This window comes from Amia ocellicauda, chromosome 20 (assembly GCF_036373705.1).
Source record: "Amia ocellicauda isolate fAmiCal2 chromosome 20, fAmiCal2.hap1, whole genome shotgun sequence".
NCBI lineage: Eukaryota > Metazoa > Chordata > Actinopteri > Amiiformes > Amiidae > Amia > Amia ocellicauda.
Window position 1 is genome coordinate 21,800,067 of NC_089869.1, and position 21,339 is coordinate 21,821,405.

General features: G+C 45.9%; 1 protein-coding gene across 1 annotated transcript; it reads left to right on the forward strand.

Moving 5' to 3' along the window:
* Positions 1-1,596: 1,596 nt before the first annotated feature.
* Positions 1,597-21,147, forward strand: LOC136715805 (CUB and zona pellucida-like domain-containing protein 1). The gene is made up of 20 exons (XM_066693185.1): positions 1,597-1,645; positions 2,360-2,380; positions 3,691-3,735; positions 4,011-4,103; positions 12,839-12,904; positions 13,209-13,226; positions 13,318-13,407; positions 13,750-13,815; positions 14,120-14,137; positions 14,231-14,320; positions 16,531-16,740; positions 17,117-17,137; positions 17,549-17,572; positions 17,762-17,854; positions 18,116-18,163; positions 18,668-18,818; positions 19,104-19,306; positions 19,443-19,618; positions 20,080-20,465; positions 20,808-21,147. The coding sequence occupies exons 4-20, from the start codon at positions 4,019-4,021 to the stop codon at positions 21,145-21,147; spliced, it is 2,085 nt and encodes a 694-aa protein (XP_066549282.1). The 5' UTR covers positions 1,597-1,645; positions 2,360-2,380; positions 3,691-3,735; positions 4,011-4,018.
* The last annotated feature ends 192 nt before the right edge of the window (positions 21,148-21,339 follow it).

Genomic DNA, 21,339 nt, shown 5'->3' on the forward strand with positions numbered 1-21,339 from the left:
TACATTAAAATAAACCCCTTTCTTTGCAGGTACATGTACAATCCGTAAACTGGCAGCCTGGAGGTTTTCCATGGCTGTGTTGTTGAGCAACATCGTGCCTTATGTGTTGCCCAGGTATTGTATGTGTTGTATGATATGTGTATATAATGGATTCAATTATTTTCTGTTTTGTATTTGTAATTAATTTAGAAAAATGTGCAGAATATATTTTTCACTTTGACATTATGGACATTTTGTGTTGTTCAGCACAGAAAACTCCTGATTAAATCCATTCTGAGTTCATGTTGTAACAAAATGACGTGGAAAAGTCCAAGGGGGGTGAATACTTTTGAGAGACACTGTATGTATATATATATATATATATATATACATATGTTTATTGTTTTGCTGAAATCAGTTGGGATGGGCAAGACTTTCTTTGTGTCAGCAATAGGATAGTCAGTATTTTATGTGTGATAATTATGATGTAATGTAAACTCACTGGATTGTATTGCATTAGGGCATGGGTGAAATGTGGACAGTTTCTGTTTCCTCACAGATTTGTAATATTTTCTTAATCATGTGTGCACAGTCCTTCACCAAACTTAAGCGTCACAGAATGTTCCATTGCATGTATCTCAAGTGGCTTTTATGTATTTATATTTGTTAAACAAATATCTCATTGATTTTCATCTTTTAAATTCACTGTTTGGTTGGGTAGGTGAACCAGAAGAAATATTGTGAAATACATTCTTTCTAATGGCTTTGAGTGAAGGTTTGTAATTTATGCTGAAACCTTTGTGTAACCAAAAGGTTGTTTGCATATGATAAATAAGGTTTGAGTTTTCCAGTAGTTAATACTAATTTAAGAATGCAATCTGACAATTTACAGATATGTAATCTTATTGTTCTCCCAAGGTGCACCTCTAACCAATTCATCATTGCAATCCTGGGAATGACTGTTTCATTACTGTTACTCATTTGAACAGATCCCCTACAGCCTTAAATTAATGTATAAGAAAGCTGAAGTCAGAGGAAAACATTGGAAACCTATGCAAAACATGAATAAAAACAGAACTCCACCAAAACAGTCGGAGGAGGCAGTTTCACAGGAACGGCTTCAATCTCTCCTCTCTCAAGTCTGTGACCAGTCTTAATCCACTCTGAGTCTGCCTGTGGGGGCCGGGGATCCCGTTTATCCCCTCGCCCCCGTGATCCCGTCTCCTCAATCACTGCTCCCCATTATTCCTGCGCCGGGCTGACCTTTGACGCCAGAACCCACAATTTCAACCCATTTAGAGCCCTAAACAGATGCAAGACTTATTGATGTATTCGCTCTGGGGGGCTGACGTTCCTCAGTGTTTACTTTGGCGGAGTGCTGGAGCGGCCGGGCACTGTGAGTGGCTCTGACCACGTCGCGCCAAAACAAATGTGCCTGAGTGGTGGATTTGATTATCTAGAACAATCCGAGTTTCCCATAAAGTCACTTACATCTATCGTACGATCCTGATAAGATGGCTGGGGGAGGTGCGGGGGGGTTTGGTACAGATTGTGGAGGAGGTCAGTGGGGTATATAAGCCCGGTGAGCTGCAGGTGAGGCAGAGCGAGAGGATGAAGACCGCCGTGTGCCTGGCTGCCTGCTGGCTGCTGGCGCTGGGGGCTGCAGGTACGTGGGCAGTCGACCTCCTGCTGCTTCACCGGGGCAGAGGAGGCAGAGTTGACCGGAAGTGTAGCTCGCGGTCCCTGGAGGGGTGAAGGCTGCGTTTGAGAGACACGACTCGTCTAAATGAACGCGCCTTTGCCAAGCGCAGCGCAGGGAGGACCTGAAACTACTTCATGTGGGGAGGCTCAACGGCTGCTCATTGTAAAGTGGGACGGCCATGGTGTTTTGGGATAGCTGGAGGGGCAGTGCTGTTGTTTGCTCGTTCTTTGCAGATGGGAATTTTGCTGTAGTTTACAGGTTCAGAAGAGGCTATTGTAACGATATCGCACTATCAATGGGCAAAAGGGTTTATCAGTGATAATTACTGACCTTCTGTAAGTGACAGACGCCCAGATACCCCTGGAGACTTTCGTCTGAAAGAGCTGTGTGTTGAACTCCAACTGCATTAGCGTCAATTCCTGGCAAAATGCACCTTAAAACAGTCGCTTTAAAACGGAAGGCATTGACCCTAAAATCCTGTAACATATAGCATGTGCTGCATTGCCTTTCAATATTACTAAGTCAGCAGATAGTTTATGAATATTGAATATTGCCATGCTTTTAGGAAGAAAACTAATGAGTGCGTATTTATTGATTGATTATAACGTGTGTATTGCTTTAAGAGGGCAGTTTTGCTCTGCTCCAGTGTGATGAAACCTCTTTCTCTGTTTGTTACAGGATTTACTACAGAATGGACTGGTGAGAATCTTTTTATATGTCACTTGTATTGTCCTTTGTTTCTGCTGTTGAACTTTTAATGCAAATTAGATGGGGGGGGGGGGGAGTGAGGGTGTGTGTGTGTCCAGGACATTGACCTTTTCGTTTTGAAGCCACTCCAGTGTGGCTTTGTCTGTCTGTTTGGGGTCATTGTCCTGCTGGAAGAGAAATCTTCTCCCAAGTCCCAGGTCTCTTGCAGACTTCTGCAGGTTTTCTTCCAGGATTTCTCTGTACTTTGCTGCATCCATTTTGCCCTCTATCTTTACAAGGTTTCCTGGCCCTGACACAGAGAAGCATCCCCATAGCATGATGCTGCACCACCATGCTTCACGGTAGGGATGGTGTTCTCAGGATGATGTGCAGTATTAGGCTGGAGCCAAATGTAGCGTTGAGGCCAAAAAGCTCTATTTTGGTCTCATCAGACTATAGAATTTTCCTCCACATGGTCTCAGAGTCTCCCACATGCCTTCTGGCAAACTCTAACCCAGATCTGATGTGAGTTTTTTTCAACAATGGCCACTCTCCCATAAAAGGCAATTTTGTGAAGCACCCGGGCTATTGCTGCAGTCTGCACAGTGTCTCCCAGCTCAGCCATGGGAGACTGTAACTCCTTTTGAGTTGCCATAGGCCTCTTGCTGGCCTCCCTGTCTAGTGCCCTTCTCGCCCGGATACTCACGTTTGTTCCATATTCTCTCCATGTCTTAATGGACTTCACTGTGCTCCGGAGATATTCAATGACTTGGAAATGTTCTTATATCTGACCCCTGACTGGTGCTTTTGAAGAACCTTATTCTGGATTGGATTTGAATGTTCCTTCATCTTAATGATTTTCTGTGTTGATCAGTGGAGAAAACTCCTGATTAAATCCATTCTGATTTCATGTTGTAACACAATGACATGTCCAAGGGGGGTGAATACTTTTGAGAGACACTGTAGGAACAGAATTATACTTCAGTAGTTTACCACACCGGTTGTGATGTGGCGTGAGGATTAAATGTAAAGAGGTTTGGCTTGAACTCGCTTGACTTGAGGGAATGACGGCCTGGCACCCCCCCCACATAAACACACACAGTTTCATGGGGAATATGTCACAGAGCTGCTGTAGAGGTGGTGACAAGGGAGGTGGTGGGATGCAAAATGACGAATGCTGGTGGTGTGACGGACAGGGTATTTATCTTCTCCCAGAATTGTAAATCTCCCATGCTTGTAGTGGTATCGCCCTGTGTGAATGTGTCCGTCTGACTCAATGCCATGCTGTGCACGTATCCAGTGTGACGATGCCTCTTTCACAGAGACAAGACGTACAGTTTCAGCACTGAATACAGAAGAAGTGCCAGGTGAGAACAAATCCAGATTATTTGCGTATTGCATTGTTCAACTGTGTAACAAATGAGATGCTTTCATACAGAGGAAACAACCATCACCGAGTTTGATTAGCTGAAGGAAGAGCCAATGAAGAGGGATGAATGGGTGGGATGGGTCTCGGGTGGAGCAGGTGGGGGGGGTAGGGTCTGTGTGTAGATGGTCTGTTTTCCTCAATTTCGTTGTCCTGTTATGAACACACAGCTTTATATGTATCTGGGTTTCCAAACATCTGGTGCTCTTCTTTCAGGGTCATGCATGTACAATTGTGGGGGCACTTCTGGTGACTGCTCCTGTGACTCCTCCTGTGAATGGAACAATAACTGCTGCCCCGATTACTACGGTAAGTGTGGGATCCGGCCGCTCTGTCTGAGTCCGAGTCCGTGAGGGTTGTCCACTCATCTCCCTTTCAGTGATTCCGCTGCAAACGGGTCGATCCTTGTTATTGAACTCAGTTTGGTTCCAGTAGAGATGGGCACAAGTATTCGAGTATTCAAAGGGAGGTTCGTATTTGATTACTTCTGAGAGTAGCTGAATTCTGGGAAATATACGTATAGGCGTATTGAAAAACGTTAAATATAATCTATCTTTCTGTGTGACATTATCCTAAGGGTTGTGACATTTGAAATCTCATGGTTCCTCTCGCACCACAACCTGCTCTCATACACTAGGATGAGCGTACGTTTACCAGGACAGTCCCGGATTTTAATTAAACGCCCCGGTGTTGCGACAAATCTCTCAGAATTGCTTAAATGTCCCAGTTTCCTTTGTTTAGACTCATTTAAAACTCTTAAAACCTTAAAAATACACAAGGCATGTTTCTTTGTGATCGATCACATGAAGAAGCAAACGTTTGAATGATATTGGTAAACCCTCATTACCAGTAACTGTATGTAATATGGTGAAGCTACTATAGACGGTTTTCTGCATGCCAACAGAATCAAAGGCACTGAGTGGCATGTGTCAGAGTTGTGTGCCCAGAGACGTGCAGCTGCCCGTGAAACCAGCGCCAGTCTGACAAATGACAGGCAGATGTGTCTACAGTGTAGAAATAAATCACTACCTTGAAAAATAGCAATGAATACACAACCACTGCCTGATCATGTGACAACAGTCTCAGGACAAGGGATTTTCTTTTGAAGGAATCGCAAAGAAATTTAAAGTTGATGATGTTCTAGAGCAGTGCAGTTTAATTCTCGCACAGAGAAATAATAATGGACAATATCTGGGATACTTCACTCACTGTCAGTGTTAATCGAGATCATGATACAGGGAGACGTCACACACATTTCGTTTTGTAAATCCGCTGCTCAAAATATGAAGTAAAGTAAAAGTATTCGCAAAAAAAAGTTTGAATAGTAAAAACATTGCAAGTGCCTAGTTTCCAGTAATATGTGACTCTGCTCTGAGGGATAAAGCTCAGTATTCTGCTGGATTCGAGACATTAGAACTGTATGTACTCTTACCCCATTTATATACAAGAACATCTCCAAAACTGCAGCTCTTGTGGGGTGCATGTGGGGAGCGAAGGCTTGCCCGTGTGGTCCGATCCAACAGACGAGCTACTGTAGCTCAAACTGCTGAAAAAGTTCATGCTGGTTCTGATAGAAAGGTGTCAGAACACACAGTGCATCGCAGTTTGTTGCGTATGGGGCTGCGTAGCCGCAGACCATTCAGGGTGCCCATGCTGACCCCTGTCCACTGCCGAAAGCGCCTACAATGGGCACGTGATGTTCATAGGAGCAGTTGACAGAGACACTGTAAATAACGAAATGGCAAACAACCCAGCTACTGTGTATGAAATTAGATAAAGGAGCTAGAGCTAACGTGATACAGACTTAAATGACTTGGACAATAAGCCTAGAATAATAAAGAAAAACATGGGTCTGAAAGCTTATAATGGGCAAATGATTGAAACACAAGGCGTATGCAGACTACAGCTACCAAAGACTTCCCTTAGGCATCAGCCCTGCACCAGAAATTTTCCACCGGGCAATGGAGAACATCTTTGAAGGGCTGGAAGGAGTCAGAGTGTACATTGATGATATCATTATATGGGGAAAATCACAGGCGGAGCACAATGCCAGAGCTGACTGAGCACTGGAGAGAGTGCACCAGTATGGACTAAAACTAAACAAAGAAAAGTGCCGGCAGGCAGGAAGGAAGTGACTTATCTGGGAGACAGATTAACATCAGGAGCAATATGGCCAGATCTGAACAAAATCAAAGCAGTGAGTGATATGCCTAAGCCAGCCGATAGGAGAGCCATACAGAGAGCCTTAGGAATGGTTAACTATATGGGAAAGTTTGTGCCAAACCTTTCAGCTAAAACCGTAACCCTCAGAGAACTGCTTCAAGCTAAAAATGAATGGTCATGGCAACAGGCACATGATGAGGAATGGAAGACATTGAAACAAATACTGGCTACAAAACCTGTAATTGCCTTCTTCAATCCAACCAAGAAAACCAGAGTGTCAACTGATGCATCTAAAGTTGGCCTGGGTGCTGTTTTATTACGGGAACAGGAGGGAGCCTGGAAACCAGTGGCCTATGCAGCTAGATCACTGACAGAAATGAGCAGATACAGTGAGAGAAAAAAGTATTTGATCCCCTGCTGATTTTGTACGTTTGCCCACTGACAAAGAAATGATCAGTCTATAATTTTAATGGTAGGTGTATTTTAACAGTGAGAGACAGAATAACAGCAAAAAAATCCAGAAAAACGCATTTCAAAAAAGTAATACATTGATTTGCATGTTAATGAGGGAAATAAGTATTTGACCCCTTCGACTTAGTACTTGGTGGCAAAACCCTTGTTGACGTTTCTTGTAGTTGGCCACCAGGTTTGCACACATCTCAGGAGGGATTTTGTCCCACTCCTCTTTGCAGATCCTCTCCAAGTCATTAAGGTTTCAAGGCTGACGTTTGGCAACTCGAACCTTCAGCTCCCTCCACAGATTTTCTATGGGATTAAGGTCTGGAGACTAAGGTCCTGGAGTGGCCAATGTGGCACCAATGTGGCACCAATGTGCTTCTTCTTGAGCCACTCCTTTGTTGCCTTGGCTGTGTGTTTTGGGTCATTGTCATGCTGGAATACCCATCCACGACCCATTTTCAATGCCCTGGCTGAGGGAAGGAGGTTCTCACCCAAGATTTGACGGTACATGGCCCCGTCCATCGTCCCTTTGATGCGGTGCAGTTGTCCTGTCCCCTTAGCAGAAAAACAGCCCCAAAGCACAATGTTTCCACCTCCATGTTTGATGGTGGGGATGGTGTTCTTGGGGTCATTCCTCCTCCTCCAAACACGGCAAGTTGAGTTGATGCCAAAGAGCTCGATTTTGGTCTCATCTGACCACAACACTTTCACCCAGTTCTCCTCTGAATCATTCAGATGTTCATTGGCAAACTTCAGACGGGCCTGTACATGTGCTTTCTTGAGCAGGGGGACCTTGCGGGCGCTGCAGGATTTCAGTCCTTCACAGCGTAGTGAGTTACCAATTGTTTTCTTGGTGACTATGGTCCCAGCTGCCTTGAGATCATTAACAAGATCCTCCCGTGTAGTTCTGGGCTGATTCCTCACCGTTCTCATGATCATTGAAACTCCACGAGGTGAGATCTTGCATGGAGCCCCAGACCGAGGGAGACTGACAGTTATTTTGTGTTTCTTCCATTTGCGAATAATCGCACCAACTGTTGTCACCTTCTCACCAAGCTGCTTGGCGATGGTCTTGTAGCCCATTCCAGCCTTGTGTAGGTCTACAATCTTGTCCCTGACATCCTTGGACAGCTATTTGGTCTTGGCCATGGTGGAGAGTTTGGAATCTGATTAATTGATTGCTTCTGTGGACAGGTGTCTTTTATACAGGTAACGAGCTGAGATTAGGAGCACTCCCTTTAAGAGAGTGCTCCTAATCTCAGCTCGTTACCTGTATAAAAGACACCTGGGAGCCAGAAATCTTGCTGATTGAAAGGGGATCAAATACTTATTTCCCTCATTAACATGCAAATCAATGTATAACTTTTTTGAAATGCGTTTTTCTGGATTTTTTTGTTGTTATTCTGTCTCTCACTGTTAAAATACACCTACCATTAAAATGATAGACTGATCATTTCTTTGTCAGTGGGCAAACGTACAAAATCAGCAGGGGATCAAATACTTTTTTCCCTCACTGTATGCACAAATTGAAAAGGAGTGTTTGGGCCTTGTGTTTGGCTGTGAGAAGTTTCATTCCTATGTGTTTGGATTGCCCCAAATTGAAATAGAGGCTGATCATAAGCCTCTGATAATAATCTCAAAGAAGCACTTTAATGATATGTCACCACGAATTAAGCAAATGATGATGTGGCTGCAAAGATATGATTACACTTTAACATACAAACCAGGAAAGTTCTTGATTCTGGCAGATGCTCTGTCCAGAGCAAGTCCTATGGGGCCACCAGCAGCCAGTCATCCACAAGAAATTGAGTAGGTAGCAAGCCATGTACATGCTGTCATGGAAGCACTCCCACTGTCTCCAACGCTGCAGCAAAGGATCGTGGAAGGAAACCAGTAATGACCGTCAGCTGCAAAAGGTCATGTGGCTCATGCAGAATAGCTGGCCCAAGCAAGCATGTCCACAGTACTATTCATTTCATGAAGAGTTAACATTTGTGGGGGGATTGTTGCTGAAAACAAATCAAATTGTGATACCCACGACTCTGAGACTGGAAATCCTAAAGAGATTGCACCAGGGGCATTTGGGCATTGAAAAAACAAAGTGGCTGGTCAGGGAAACAGTCTATAAAACATAAACGGAGACATAGCTGAAATGATCAACAAATGTGCCACATGCATCAAGTATCTTCACAAGCAGCAGAAGAAACCTTTACTGACAGATGAAATGCTTCAACAGCCATGGGAGAAGGTCGGAACTGATATGTTCCATTTCAATGGCAGGGAATATCTACTACTCATTGACTATTATTCAAATTTTCCGGAAATGGAAGTCCTCACTAACACATCTTCAAATGCGATCATCATGCAAATGAAGTCCTTCTTTGCCAGGCATGGCATTCCAAAAACTGTAGTGTCGGACAACGGACCTCAATATGCGAGTCAGGAGTTCAAGCACTTTGCCAGAGATTATGAATTCCAACATGTCACTATGAGTCCACACTATCCACAAGCAAATGGAAAAGCAGAGAAGGGAGTCCAGATTGTGAAAACCCTTCTAAAAAAGTCCTCAGAGAAAGGGGAGGATCCTTATCTTGCTCTGTTGGCATGCAGAGCAGCACCCATGGCGTATGGACTGTCACCTGGTGAGCTACTCAAGGGTCGGAAACTGAAGACCCGAGTACCAAGGGTTATATCAGAGAAGAAAAAAACGCTGGCTTTTCAAAAAATGAAATGAATGAAAAACCTCCAAAAACACCACTTTGATCGCTCTGCAAAACGTCTATTACCACTGAAGCCTCAAGATACGGTGAGAGTTTATGATGCTGGAAAGGAACAGTGGTACCACAGAGCTACAGTGTTGAGAGAGGTGGCTCCAAGGTCCTACAATGTTTTAAGCTGGAAAGATTGTGAGACGAAACTGTAGACATCTACTTAAAACCCAGGAGAAGTTGGATCAGCACACTGAAGAATCTACACAGGCACTGCAGGAAACTGAGGAGAAGTAGAACCAGTCAGATGCTGAGGCAGAAGACAAGGTGAGTGATACTCAAAGAACTGATGCTGCAGGGGAATCGCTGCAAGACAATCCTACTGAGTCAAATGTCATGATTCAAAGGAAGTCGGGACGTACAATCAGACCTTGTGAGGTCCCAGGTGATGTCAAATGGACTTGTCACTGAATATAAAAACTGTCCATGCCTGTTCGCTCAGGTATTATAGAAAGCGGCCATGGAGGGTGAACAAATTGAGCCAGAGTCAGCAACATTCCGAAGAAAAAAGTATTTTACTATGCCTTTAGTGTCCAGACAAAATTAATTCAAGAAAACATTCTTGAACCAAAAGAAAAAAAGATTCCATAATTCATTGAAAACAAACAAACAACTAAATCAGTACTAATGAAAACAACTCTAAATAACAGTAAAAACTGCACCACTAAATGCTAGTAACCCTTCCTCATCATTGGAAGAAAGAGAAGAACCCCTTCTTGTCTGTTTGTACAGCCTTTATACTCATTCCCCAGAAATGGAAGAGTCCACCTGCCCCAATACAGAGATTGGGGAAAAAAGAAATCAAAACAAACATTACATTTGTACTGAATCTATGCACAGAATAATCTACAATAATAATCATTTCAATCAGCGTAACAGGATAATACTTTACATGCACAGTTCCTAGTACTTATGTAGGGTATGCATCTTCTGTCACATCGCTATTTCCCTCCCCTCCATGACAATATGCGTAAACACACACCTTTAAGGGGAGATTACGCGGCACTCGCCTACAGGAGCACTAATTCCTCCCCAGTTGAAACCCCTACAGCACTGCCACCATGCAGAACCAAAGAAAAGGCACACTTCCCATACCCATACACAGATCAGTTGCCTTACAAAAGCCCCCTCGCACAAAAACCATATGCATTCCAATAGATTACTTATTTAAAAAAAACGAATATCTTCAGATCGACTCCCCACAGCAGACCCCGACCTGAACAGAAGCAAAGATAAATACCAGTGTTTTAAAGTATCAACTCCTCACATTTATACGCACGTATGTGTGTGTGTGTGTGGACTTAAAGGAGAGTTGGATTATGAAGTTAGAGGGAGTTTTAATACTGAAATATAGACTAATCAACTAGATAAAGAGAGAGAGAGAGAGAGAGAGAGAGAGATTGAGTGAATGAGATGGATAATGCGTAAAACTTTACATCCGACTGTCCTCGTAACACACACACACAAATTAACGGCGTATTTTGGGGTTTCAGTTTTAAAGACAGGATGACGGCTCAAGCCCATTCATCACAGACCTCCAGATAAACTGAATCTTTAAAATGAGAAACAAGTTTAAAATAAGTAATAATAGGATAATTATACATGAAGCATACTGAATCGAAATTCAAAAAAAGAAAAAGAAAGAAAAGGAGGTGTAAAGATACGTTAAAGTATAGTTTGACCTACTGAGGCTTCCATAGATTAGAATGTATAATTAGGAGAGTTGTAATAAACAATCACTTTGGAGTTCACTACAACTCTGGTGTACGTGTCGCTCATTACACCATCTGGATAGAAATGTGTCACCATAGGATAAAGGTGATTACTCAGAATAACTTTGTCATGATTTGCAGTGACCCTCTAAGGTGATCTCATTCTAGTCCTTGTGGTCATTACCCAACGTTCATGACCATAGATGAGGATGGGGAGGTAGATTGACTTGTAAACTGCGAGCCTTGTCCAAGGACTTGGCTCCCGCTTCACCACCACGGACCGATACAGCTCCCACAATACTACAGACGCTCCAGCAATCCGCCTGCCAATCTCACATTTCCCCTTTCCATCACTCGTGAACAAAACCCAGAGGTACTTAAACTCCTCCACTAAGAGCAGCTGCTCCCTCCTAACCTGGAGCGAGCAATCCACTCTTTTCCAAGAGAGAACCATGGCCTCAGACTTGGAGGAGCTGATTCTCATCCCAACCACTTCACTCTCAGCAGTGAAGTGCTCGAGTGCGTGTCAGAGATCACAGTCGGATGGGGCAAGAAACACAACATCATCTGCATACAGCAGTGATGCCACCTCCAAGCCCCCAAACTGGATACTCTCCCTAGCTTGTCTGTGCCTTGATATCCTGTCCATGAAAATCACAAACAGGAGTGGAGACAAGACGTATTCGACTTAACACCGAGAATAAGGACACAGCTCTCGCTTTGGGAATAAAAGGACCGGATGGCATGCATAAGCGACCGTGGCTTCCCATACTCCATCAACACCTTCCACAAGACATCCCGGGGAACATGGACATATGCCTTCTCCAAGTCCACAAAACACATGCAGACTGGATTAGCATACTCCCATGCCCCCTCAAATATCTGTGAAAGGACAAAAAGCAGGTCTGTTCTTCAACAGCCCGGACGGAATCCACATTGTTCCTCCTGCATCCGAGGTTCAACTAACGGACGAAGTCTCCTCTCCAGCACTCTGGCATAGGCTTTACCAGGGAGGCAGAGGAGTGTGATCCCTCTGTAGTTGGAACACACCCTCTGGTCCCCTTTCTTGAAGATGGGGACCACCACCCCAGTTTGCCAATCCAGAGGAACTGTACCTGCCTTCATTCACGTAACATTGAAGAGGCGCGTTAGCCACGCCACCCCAACATTGTCCAGCACTTTCAACATCTCTGGACAGATCTCGGGCCTGCTCAGCATTTGTATACATGCCACAGAGCATGATAGGATGTTAATTGCTTAATTGTATCATGCAATACACCTGTTTGGATACATCTGCATTCATTATGTTCCTCCACCCATTTATTCAGGTTTTTCCTTTAATTTGTCACCCGTCTGTGTGTGTGTGTGTATATATATATATGAATGTACACATAATAGAGCGTTTATAATGTAACAGAGTGCAGAAACATGGCACCCACCTCTGTCCAGCACACTGCCTCCATTCTTCCACCTGCAGAGTCCTGTTCCTTTAATGCTGTGGCTTATTAACCTATGGTAATGACTCGGTAATATGAGACTGACATTAGACATGCACATAGCGCAATCGATTTTTAATTGCATGAAAACCCTAATGCCACTGAATATACCCATATCTGTGCGATATTTGTGAGGCGCCTTCATCCAGTAACTGGACTGCTGGCTCAAACAGTGGGAAGAACAATTTTGGGGCAGGAAAAAGTCTCATTCCAGTGTCACAGAAATACTGTGCGCTTTGTTGGAATATCTCTCTCTTAAAGCCAAAACGCAGTCTTTGCGCGAGGCACACAGTTTTGAATATCAGGGCCACAGTCTATTAACCGTGTCGGGGCCTGTGCGCTGCGGAGGCTGTGTCTGCAGGTGACGGGCCCTCCTGGGGGCGAGAGGCTGCGATGTGCGTTTCCTCTGGGTCTCAGTGCTGCTGTTCTGTGTCATTTCTCCTCAGAGTATTGTGCCCCAACAACCACCCCAACCACCACCCCAACAACAACCACACCCACCACCACTCCAGGTAGGGTCTCTGTGTGTTGTGTGTCATCAGGGGCTGTGTGTGTGGGAGGCTGTGCCCTCCTCTCGCCCAACCACACAGGGCCTGTTAGGAGTGTACCAGTGTGCCAGTGTGTGGGTCTCAGTGAGGGGCTGCTATACCTCTTGATGAGGTCAGCTGTATGTGTGTCAGTAGCGTGCTCATTACAGACATGCAGTCAGACTAATGCAAACGCCATCCACCCTGTCTGAATACTGTGTGTGTGTGAGATCTGATCCCTTTCACAGTTGCTGTATTTTTTATTACCACCTGCTTTTTATTTCTGCAGTTCCCACCTTTATACAAGGTAATAATTTATTTATATTTTACTAATTTGTTTTTTCAATTTGTTTTCTACATACAGTGTGTGAAGTCCTGTGTGTTGCTCTTTCTTTCAGGATGCATAGAGAATTGTGGGAATATTTTAGGTAACTGCTCCTGTGAATCCTCCTGTCCTTCGTACAATAACTGCTGCCCCGACTTCTACGGTAAGTGTTGGATCCGGCCGCTCTGTATCGGACCGAGTCTGAATCCGTGAGGGTTGTCCACTCATCTCCCTTTCAGTGATTGCACTACAAATGGGTCGATCCTTGTTATTGATCTCAGTTTGGCTCCAGTAATGTGTGGCTCTGCTCCGGGGATAAAGTTCAGTATTCCTGCTGGTGCTCTGGTGCTCTTTAACCATGAGGACACACTGTGTATTAACCGTGTCGGGGCCTGTGCGCTGCGGAGGCTGTGTCTGCAGGTGACGGGCCCTCCTGGGGGCGAGAGGCTGTGATGTGCGTTTCCTCTGGGTCTCAGTGCTGCTGTTCTGTGTCATTTCTCCTCAGAGTATTGCGCCCCAACAACCACCCCAACCACCACCCCAAAAACAACCACACCCACCACCACTCCAGGTAGGGTCTCTGTGTGTTGTGTGTCATCAGGGGCTGTGTGTGTGGGAGGCTGTGCCCTCCTCTCGCCCAACCACACAGGGCCTGTTAGGAGTGTGCCAGTGTGCCAGTGTGTGGGTCTCAGTGAGGGGCTGCTATACCTCTTGATGAGGTCAGCTGTATGTGTGTCAGTAGCGTGCTCATTACAGACATGCAGTCAGACTAATGCAAATGCCATCCACCCTGTCTGAATACTGTGTGTGTGTGAGATCTGATCCCTTTCACAGTTGCTGTATTTTTTATTACCACCTGCTTTTTATTTCTGCAGTTCCCACCTTTATACAAGGTAATAATTTATTTATATTTTACTAATTTGTTTTTTCAATTTGTTTTCTACATACAGTGTGTGTGAAGTCCTGTGTGTTGCTCTTTCTTTCAGGATGCATAGAGAATTGTGGGAATATTTTAGGTAACTGCTCCTGTGAATCCTCCTGTCCTTCGTACAATAACTGCTGCCCCGACTTCTACGGTAAGTGTTGGATCCGGCCGCTCTGTATCGGACCGAGTCTGAATCCGTGAGGGTTGTTCACTCATCTCCCTTTCAGTGATTGCACTACAAATGGGTCGATCCTTGTTATTGAACTCAGTTTGGTTCCAGTAGAGATGGGCACCAGTATTCCAGTATTCAAAGGGAGGTTTGAATTCGATTACTTCTGAGAGTGGCTGAATTCTGGGAAATATATGTATAGGCGTATTGAATAACTGAAAAATATTTGTCTATATTAAATACAAAACATAGTCTTTCTGTGTGACATTATCCTAAGGGTTGTGACATTTGAAATCTCACGGTTCCTCTCCCACCACAACCCGCTCTCATACACTAGGGTGAGCGTACGTTTACCAGGACAGTCCCGGATTTTAATTAAACGCCCTGGTGTTGTGACAAATCTCTCAGAATTGTTTAAGTGTCCTGGTTTTCTAGCTTTCCCTTGTTTAGACTCACTTAGACGAGGCATGCTTTTAAGGCTAACAGAAGGATGGCGTTAACTCCGCGCACAGCACCAGTCCAGCACACACTCAACAATGGGAAGTGCAGAACTTTCTCTGTTTTTATATATGGTTGTAAGTGTGCTGCTCCAGAACAAATTAGTCTATTTTTGACTGAATGGCAATTAATCAACAATTCACGTCCTCTCCGGGGTCGACTGAGCTGCCCTTCGGTTGCTCGGGGTCTCATCATGGCAACGTACTACTCAGCCAGCACTTGTACCTCCTCCTCTGTAAATGTTTGCCTCCTACGGCCAGCACTGCTGCTCTGTTGCGTGTCGTCCATGTCTGTAGGATCAACGAAGGTCTATACAAAGTGGGGTGTAAAGTCAATATATAGTCTATAATGACAACATTTCTACCAAATTCCAAATAAAAATATGAATGGACTGGCTGTCATACATGTAGAGATGCTGATTTAAGAAAAATTTGCAGTGGTCTCTTAATTTTTTCCATAGCTGTATATATACACACACTCACACACACACACTCACACACAGACGGGTGAGAATTTTAAGGAAAAAACAACATGCAGTGTCTCAGTGAGGTGTCTGGCACCTCGAGCCCCAGAACAGCTTCAATGCCCTTGGCACAGATTCTACGAGTCTCTGGACTCTACTGGAGGGATGGACACCATTCTTCCAAAAGATATTCCCTCATTTGGGGATTTGATGATGGTGGTAGAGAGCGCTGTCTAACATGTCGGTCCACAATCTCCCATAGGTGTTCCATTGGGTTGAGATCTGGTGACTGTGAAGGCCATAGCATATGAGTCACATCATTTTCATGCTCATCACACCATTCAGTGACCCTCATGCCCTGTGGATGGGGCATTGTCATCCTGGAAGAGACCACTCCCATCAGGAGAGAAATGTGCACCATAGGATAAAGGTGATCACTCAGAGTAACTGTGTCATTATTTGAAGGGACCCTTCCCTCTAAGGGGACAAGTGAACACAAACCATGCCAGGAAAATGCCCCCCACAGCACAACAGAGCCTGCGGACCCCCTCACTGTAGGGTCCAGCAGTCAGGCCTGTCCCGATCTCTTGGTGTCCCACACATGCACTTGCACACTTGTCGAGAACATGCTGAAGGATGACTCATCTGACCAGATCACTTTTTTCCCGCATCTCTGTAGACCAGTGCCTGTGTTTTTTGCACCGCTAAACTCTCAGATGTACATTTGTCTTTGTAATGAGGGGTTTCTGCACTGCAGCTCTACTATAATACCCCTCTCTGTGTCGTTCTCAACGGACTGTTCTTGCTGACAGTCTGATCACATCCTGCATTGACATTCTCAGTCACCTGGGAAAGAGTTGCTCTTCTGTTGTTCCTTACATATCGCAGTAATGAACGAGCATCACGGTCATCGAATGTGTGCTTTCCACCACAATTTCCAACCTTCTTTACTGATGTCTTTCCCATAGATCTAAAGGCAGATGTGACTTTAGTGTCACATAAATACTTTGCACAGTGTTGGAATATCTCTCTTTGAGCCAAATCGCATTCTTTGAGCGAGGCCCACGTTTTGCAGAGAATTGAATATCAGGGCCACAGTCTATTAACCGTGTTGGGGCCTGTACGCTGCGGAGGCTGTGTCTGCAGGTGACGGGCCCTCCTGGGGGCGAGAGTCTGCGATGTGTGTTTCCTCTGGGTCTCAGTGCTGCTGTTGTGTGTCATTTTTCCTCAGAGTACTGTGATCCTACAACCACCCCAACCACCACCCCAACAACAACCACCACCCTAACAACAACCACCACCCCACCACCCACCACCACCCCAACAACAATCGCTCCACCACCCACCACCACCCCAACAACAACCGCTCCACCACCCACCACCACCCCAACAACAACCGCTCCACCACCCACCACCACTCCACCACCCACCACCACTCCAGGTAGGGTCTCTGTGTGTTGTGTGTCATCAGGGGCTGTGTGTGTGGGAGGCTGTTGTAGATGCACACCGCAGCTCTGGACGTTGTGTTCACAGTGTGTGGAGGCAGTGCCCTCCTCTCTCCAGTCCCACAGGGCCCTGTTAGCAGTGTGTCGGTGTGCCGGTCTCAGTGAGGAGCCGCTGTATCTCTTGATACTCAGCTGTTTTTGTTTTGTGTGTCAGTAGCGTGCTCAGTACAGTAGAAACTAGTGGAAACGCTATTCATTCTGTCTGATAACTATTAATCTGTGTCCTCCTTTGTGAGTGTGTGTGTGTGTGTGATCTGATTAACCCCGTCTCACAGCCACTGTGTAATTAACACCTCCTTTATATTTCTGTAGGTACCTCCCCTACTTACCCAGGTAATCATTTATTTATATTTTACTACACTTAATAATAATAACTGTAATAATTAATGGATCTTATTTAAAGCTTTTCAAGAATATGAAGTCATTCTTTTTTAATTTTGTCAACAAACTGAAATCAAGACAAATCCACAGCAGACTAAAACACTGGAAGGAAGAGAGGGCTGTGAACTGAGAAACATACAGCAGTGTGTCAATGTGTGTGGGGGGGTTAAGGGTAGTCCTGGTCTCAGAGGTGGATGTTCAGGAGGGACGGAAAGATGGTGATGGACTCAGAGACACGGATGGCTGGAGGGAGGGAGTTCCAGAGCCGAGGGGCAACCCTTGCTTCTGTGTGTGTGTGTGTGAGATCTGATTAATCCCCTTTCACAGTTTCTGTTTATTAACACCTATTTCTTATTTCTGTAGGTTACAACCCCATCCTTTCCCAATGTAATTATTTATTTCTATTTTACTCCACTTGCTGTTTGATAGCGTTTTACATTTTCCTACAAGATCCCGTTAGAGACATAATTACACACTATCTTTCTCATAAAGCTTTCAGAATTATTCAAAACAAATGTATTTTTTCTCATAATTCTCTCATACAGTGTGTTGAAGTCCTGTGTGTTGCTCTTTCAGGGTCATGCATGAACAATTGTGGGGGCACTGTTGGTGACTGCTCCTGTGACTCCTCCTGTGAATGGAACAATACCTGCTGCCCCGACTTCTACGGTAAGTGTGGGATCCGGCCGCTCTGTATCGGACCGAGTCGATGGGTAGTAGTGTGTGGCTCTGCTCTGGGGATAAAGCTCAGTATTCCTGCTGGTGCTCTGGTGCTCTTTAACCATGAGGACACACTGTGTATTAACCGTGTCGGGGCCTGTGCGCTGCGGAGGCTGTGTCTGCAGGTGATGGGCCCTCCTGGGGGCGTGAGGCTGCGATGTGTGTTTCCTCTGGGTCTCAGTGCTGCTGTTCTGTGTCATTTCTCCTCAGAGTACTGTCCTCCTGTAAACTATACCACCACACCACCCGCGACTCCAGGTAGGGTCTCTGTGTGCTGTGTGTCATCATGGGCTGTGTGTGTTGGAGGCTGTTGTAGATGCACTGTGTTGGGCAGTGTGTAGAGGTGTGCCCACCTCAGCACCGTGTCAGGGGTGTCAGTGTGCCAGTGTGCCGGTCATAGTGAGGGGCTGCTGTATCTCTTGATAGTCAGCTGTTTTTGTCTGCGTGTCAGTAGCGTGCTCCATATAGACATGCAGTCGGACAGGGTGGATGGTGATTCCACTAGTCCGAATGCAGTCAGACTAGTGGAATCACCATCCACCCTGTCTGAATGCTATTAATACTATTCATCTGTGTGTCCTGTGTGTGTGCATGTGTGCATGCCGGTCACGGTGAGAGAGCATTTTAACCATAGATGACTTCCCCCAGGTGTCAATGTGCACTGACGTGCAATTGGTGTTGTGCTGCCTGTGTGTCTGTCCCTCTAGATGTGTTTTAATCACTAATGCAATGATTTCAAATCCTTTCCCTTGTCTCTTTCAGTTTTGAAGTCCTGTGGGGGGTCCCTGGAAGGCCCCTCGGGTTGGTTTTCCACCCCAAACTATCCAGGAAACTACCCTTCCAGTTCTAACTGCGTGTGGTACATCACAGTGCCAGCTTTCAAGATCATTCAACTGGAATTTGACCTGTTCATGTAAGATTTTCTTTGGTTACAGTGTGTTGTTCTAGCCTTGTATTTGAGTGAAATTGTGCTGTAAGGGTGTACTCTCACATCCTGAACCCTCACTGTGATCCCTGACACCCTGGCAGAGCTCGTGTCTGCGTGTCCACACCTATAGTCAACACAGACGTTGTTAAGATCATGATGATTATTCAGTTATATACATCGTGGTGTAAATCTATATCTACACTCATCGCAGGACTGTCTCTGTAAACGTGTGAGCCTCAGAAACAGAGACTTCTCACTGTTCTTCCACAGACTGGAAAACTCAAACGGATGTGTGTATGACTCTGTTTCGGTGTACGACGGACCCTCCACCAGCTCCCCGCTGCTGGGGATCATGTGCGGGAATGATAATTACTCATTCATGTCCACCTCCAACTCTATGACGGTGGTCTTCCGCTCCGATGGTTCGGTGACGAACCCAGGATTCCTCGCTCAGTACCGGGCCCTCTCCCCAGGTAAAGAGAAGCGGCCACTGTAAGATCACACGACTTGTTTGTGTTCGTTCTCTCGTTCTTGAGTAGGAGTAGGATCTCTGGGGGGGGGGAGACGCACCTCGCTCTCTGCAACACACGCGTGTTTGACCTTCTCCAGTGCAGGTGGAGTGCTCTAGTGAGCTCATGAGGGTCGGCCTGGAGCTGTCCTTCCTGCACGCGCTGGACTACAACATCAGCGACATCAGCGTGAACGACCCGTCCTGCCGTCCTCAAAACAACGGCTCCTACGCCATCTTCAGCATCCCGCTGGACGGCTGCGGGACTTTCCAACAGGTAAACCCCCATCCTGCCCGGGGGAAGGACTAGAGGAATCGTTGTGCTCTGGTTTTCACATTGTGGCAGCTCATGTATCGAAGCTCAAGCTTGATCAATTATCCGGCGTTAATAAATAAACTCTTAGTCCGGGAGTGAAAACTAGACCAGAACTGGTAACGATTCAGATTAGTTGCCCTTTGTAGATGGGTATGTATGTGTGGTATAAATATCTTCCCATAATGCATTGAGAAGGCAATTATTGTCCAAAAATTGTACTATGTGTACAATCAGGCTTTTAGTCCCAACAAGTAAGGAACTTAGCGAATCACTTACAATTGCACCTGGAACATTTCTTTACATTTTTACAGTCTTTAAAATGTGTGGATTTCCGCATGAGTCTTCAGTCACTACTGGGTTAATCTAGTTAATGGTGCTGATATAACGCGCTTTCACTCACTCACTCACTCTCTCTCCCTCAGGCCGACAACGACAGCATCACTTACGTCAACACGCTGCGGGCCGAGCCGTCCGGCGCCCTGATCACCCGGCAGACCCAGCTGCGGCTGCAGGTGAGCTGCCGGATGCACCGGGACAGCATGGTGGAAGTGGTGTACCGCGCCAGAGAAGAGAACACCACCAACATCACCAGCTCCGGCGACTACAACATCACCGTGGCCTTCTACCAGACCGGCTCCTTCCTGAGCCCGGTGCAGGAGTCTCCCTACACCGTGGACCTCAACCAGGACCTGTTTGTCCAAGTTCAGCTCTCCAGCAGCGACGACAACCTCAGTCTATTCATTCACAGCTGTGTGGCCTCGCCCTCCAGCTCCGACATGTACCAGAGCTACTCTCTGATCAGGAACGGGTATGCAGCCCCGTCTGCCGGCCGTAGATCAATGCCAAATCCTCACTGATATTTTTAGTTTTGATTTGTTCTGGTCCATTCCAGTTCTGTTGGCATTCCGTTTGGTCCATTCCAGGTCTGGAACTCTGTGCCAGTTCTTATTCTAATGCCAGAATTGAACTGAAATTAAATTGGATTTGATGCCAACTCTCAAGAGGTGTTAATAATTCCTGTGTGCTACCGACTGGCAACTCATACTGAAAACCTGACACTGTCAAACTATCCGTACCTTGGATTTCAAAAGTGTCTTGTAGTCCTTGTAGTCCTGAATCCCGATGTTGATACTCTTTTCTTCTCCCTCAGGTGTCCACAGGACAGCACCTACCTCAGCTTCTCCAACGTGCCCCCAGGCATGGCGCGGTTTAAGTTCAATGCCTTCCGGTTTCTGCGCAGCGACTCCACGGTGTACCTGCAGTGCAAGGTGGTGGTGTGCCAGGCGGACGTCTACCCCAACCGCTGCTCCCAGGGCTGTCTGTCCCGCAGGAGGAGGGACCTGAGCCCTTCCTCGCACACGACCAGCGTGATGTTGGGGCCCATCCAGCGCAGAGACCGGGCCCCAGCAGGTACCCCCCCGCAGTCTCACTGCCGAGAGCACCGCAGTCTGTCCAGGAGCGCAAGCTTGTGTCCTCCTAGTGCGGACTGATCCCGCACCCGCGCTCAGGGTATTCATTCTTGTAGTACGAGACGCCGAGGCACATCGGAGGGCAGGGCCGGCCCTGACCAAATTGGTGCCTTAGGCAAGATTTTAGCTGGTGCCTCTTTGAGATTTTCTTTATTTTTAGAAACAATAAATAAATAAACAGTATTAAAGAAACAAGTGACACGAAACAAATTA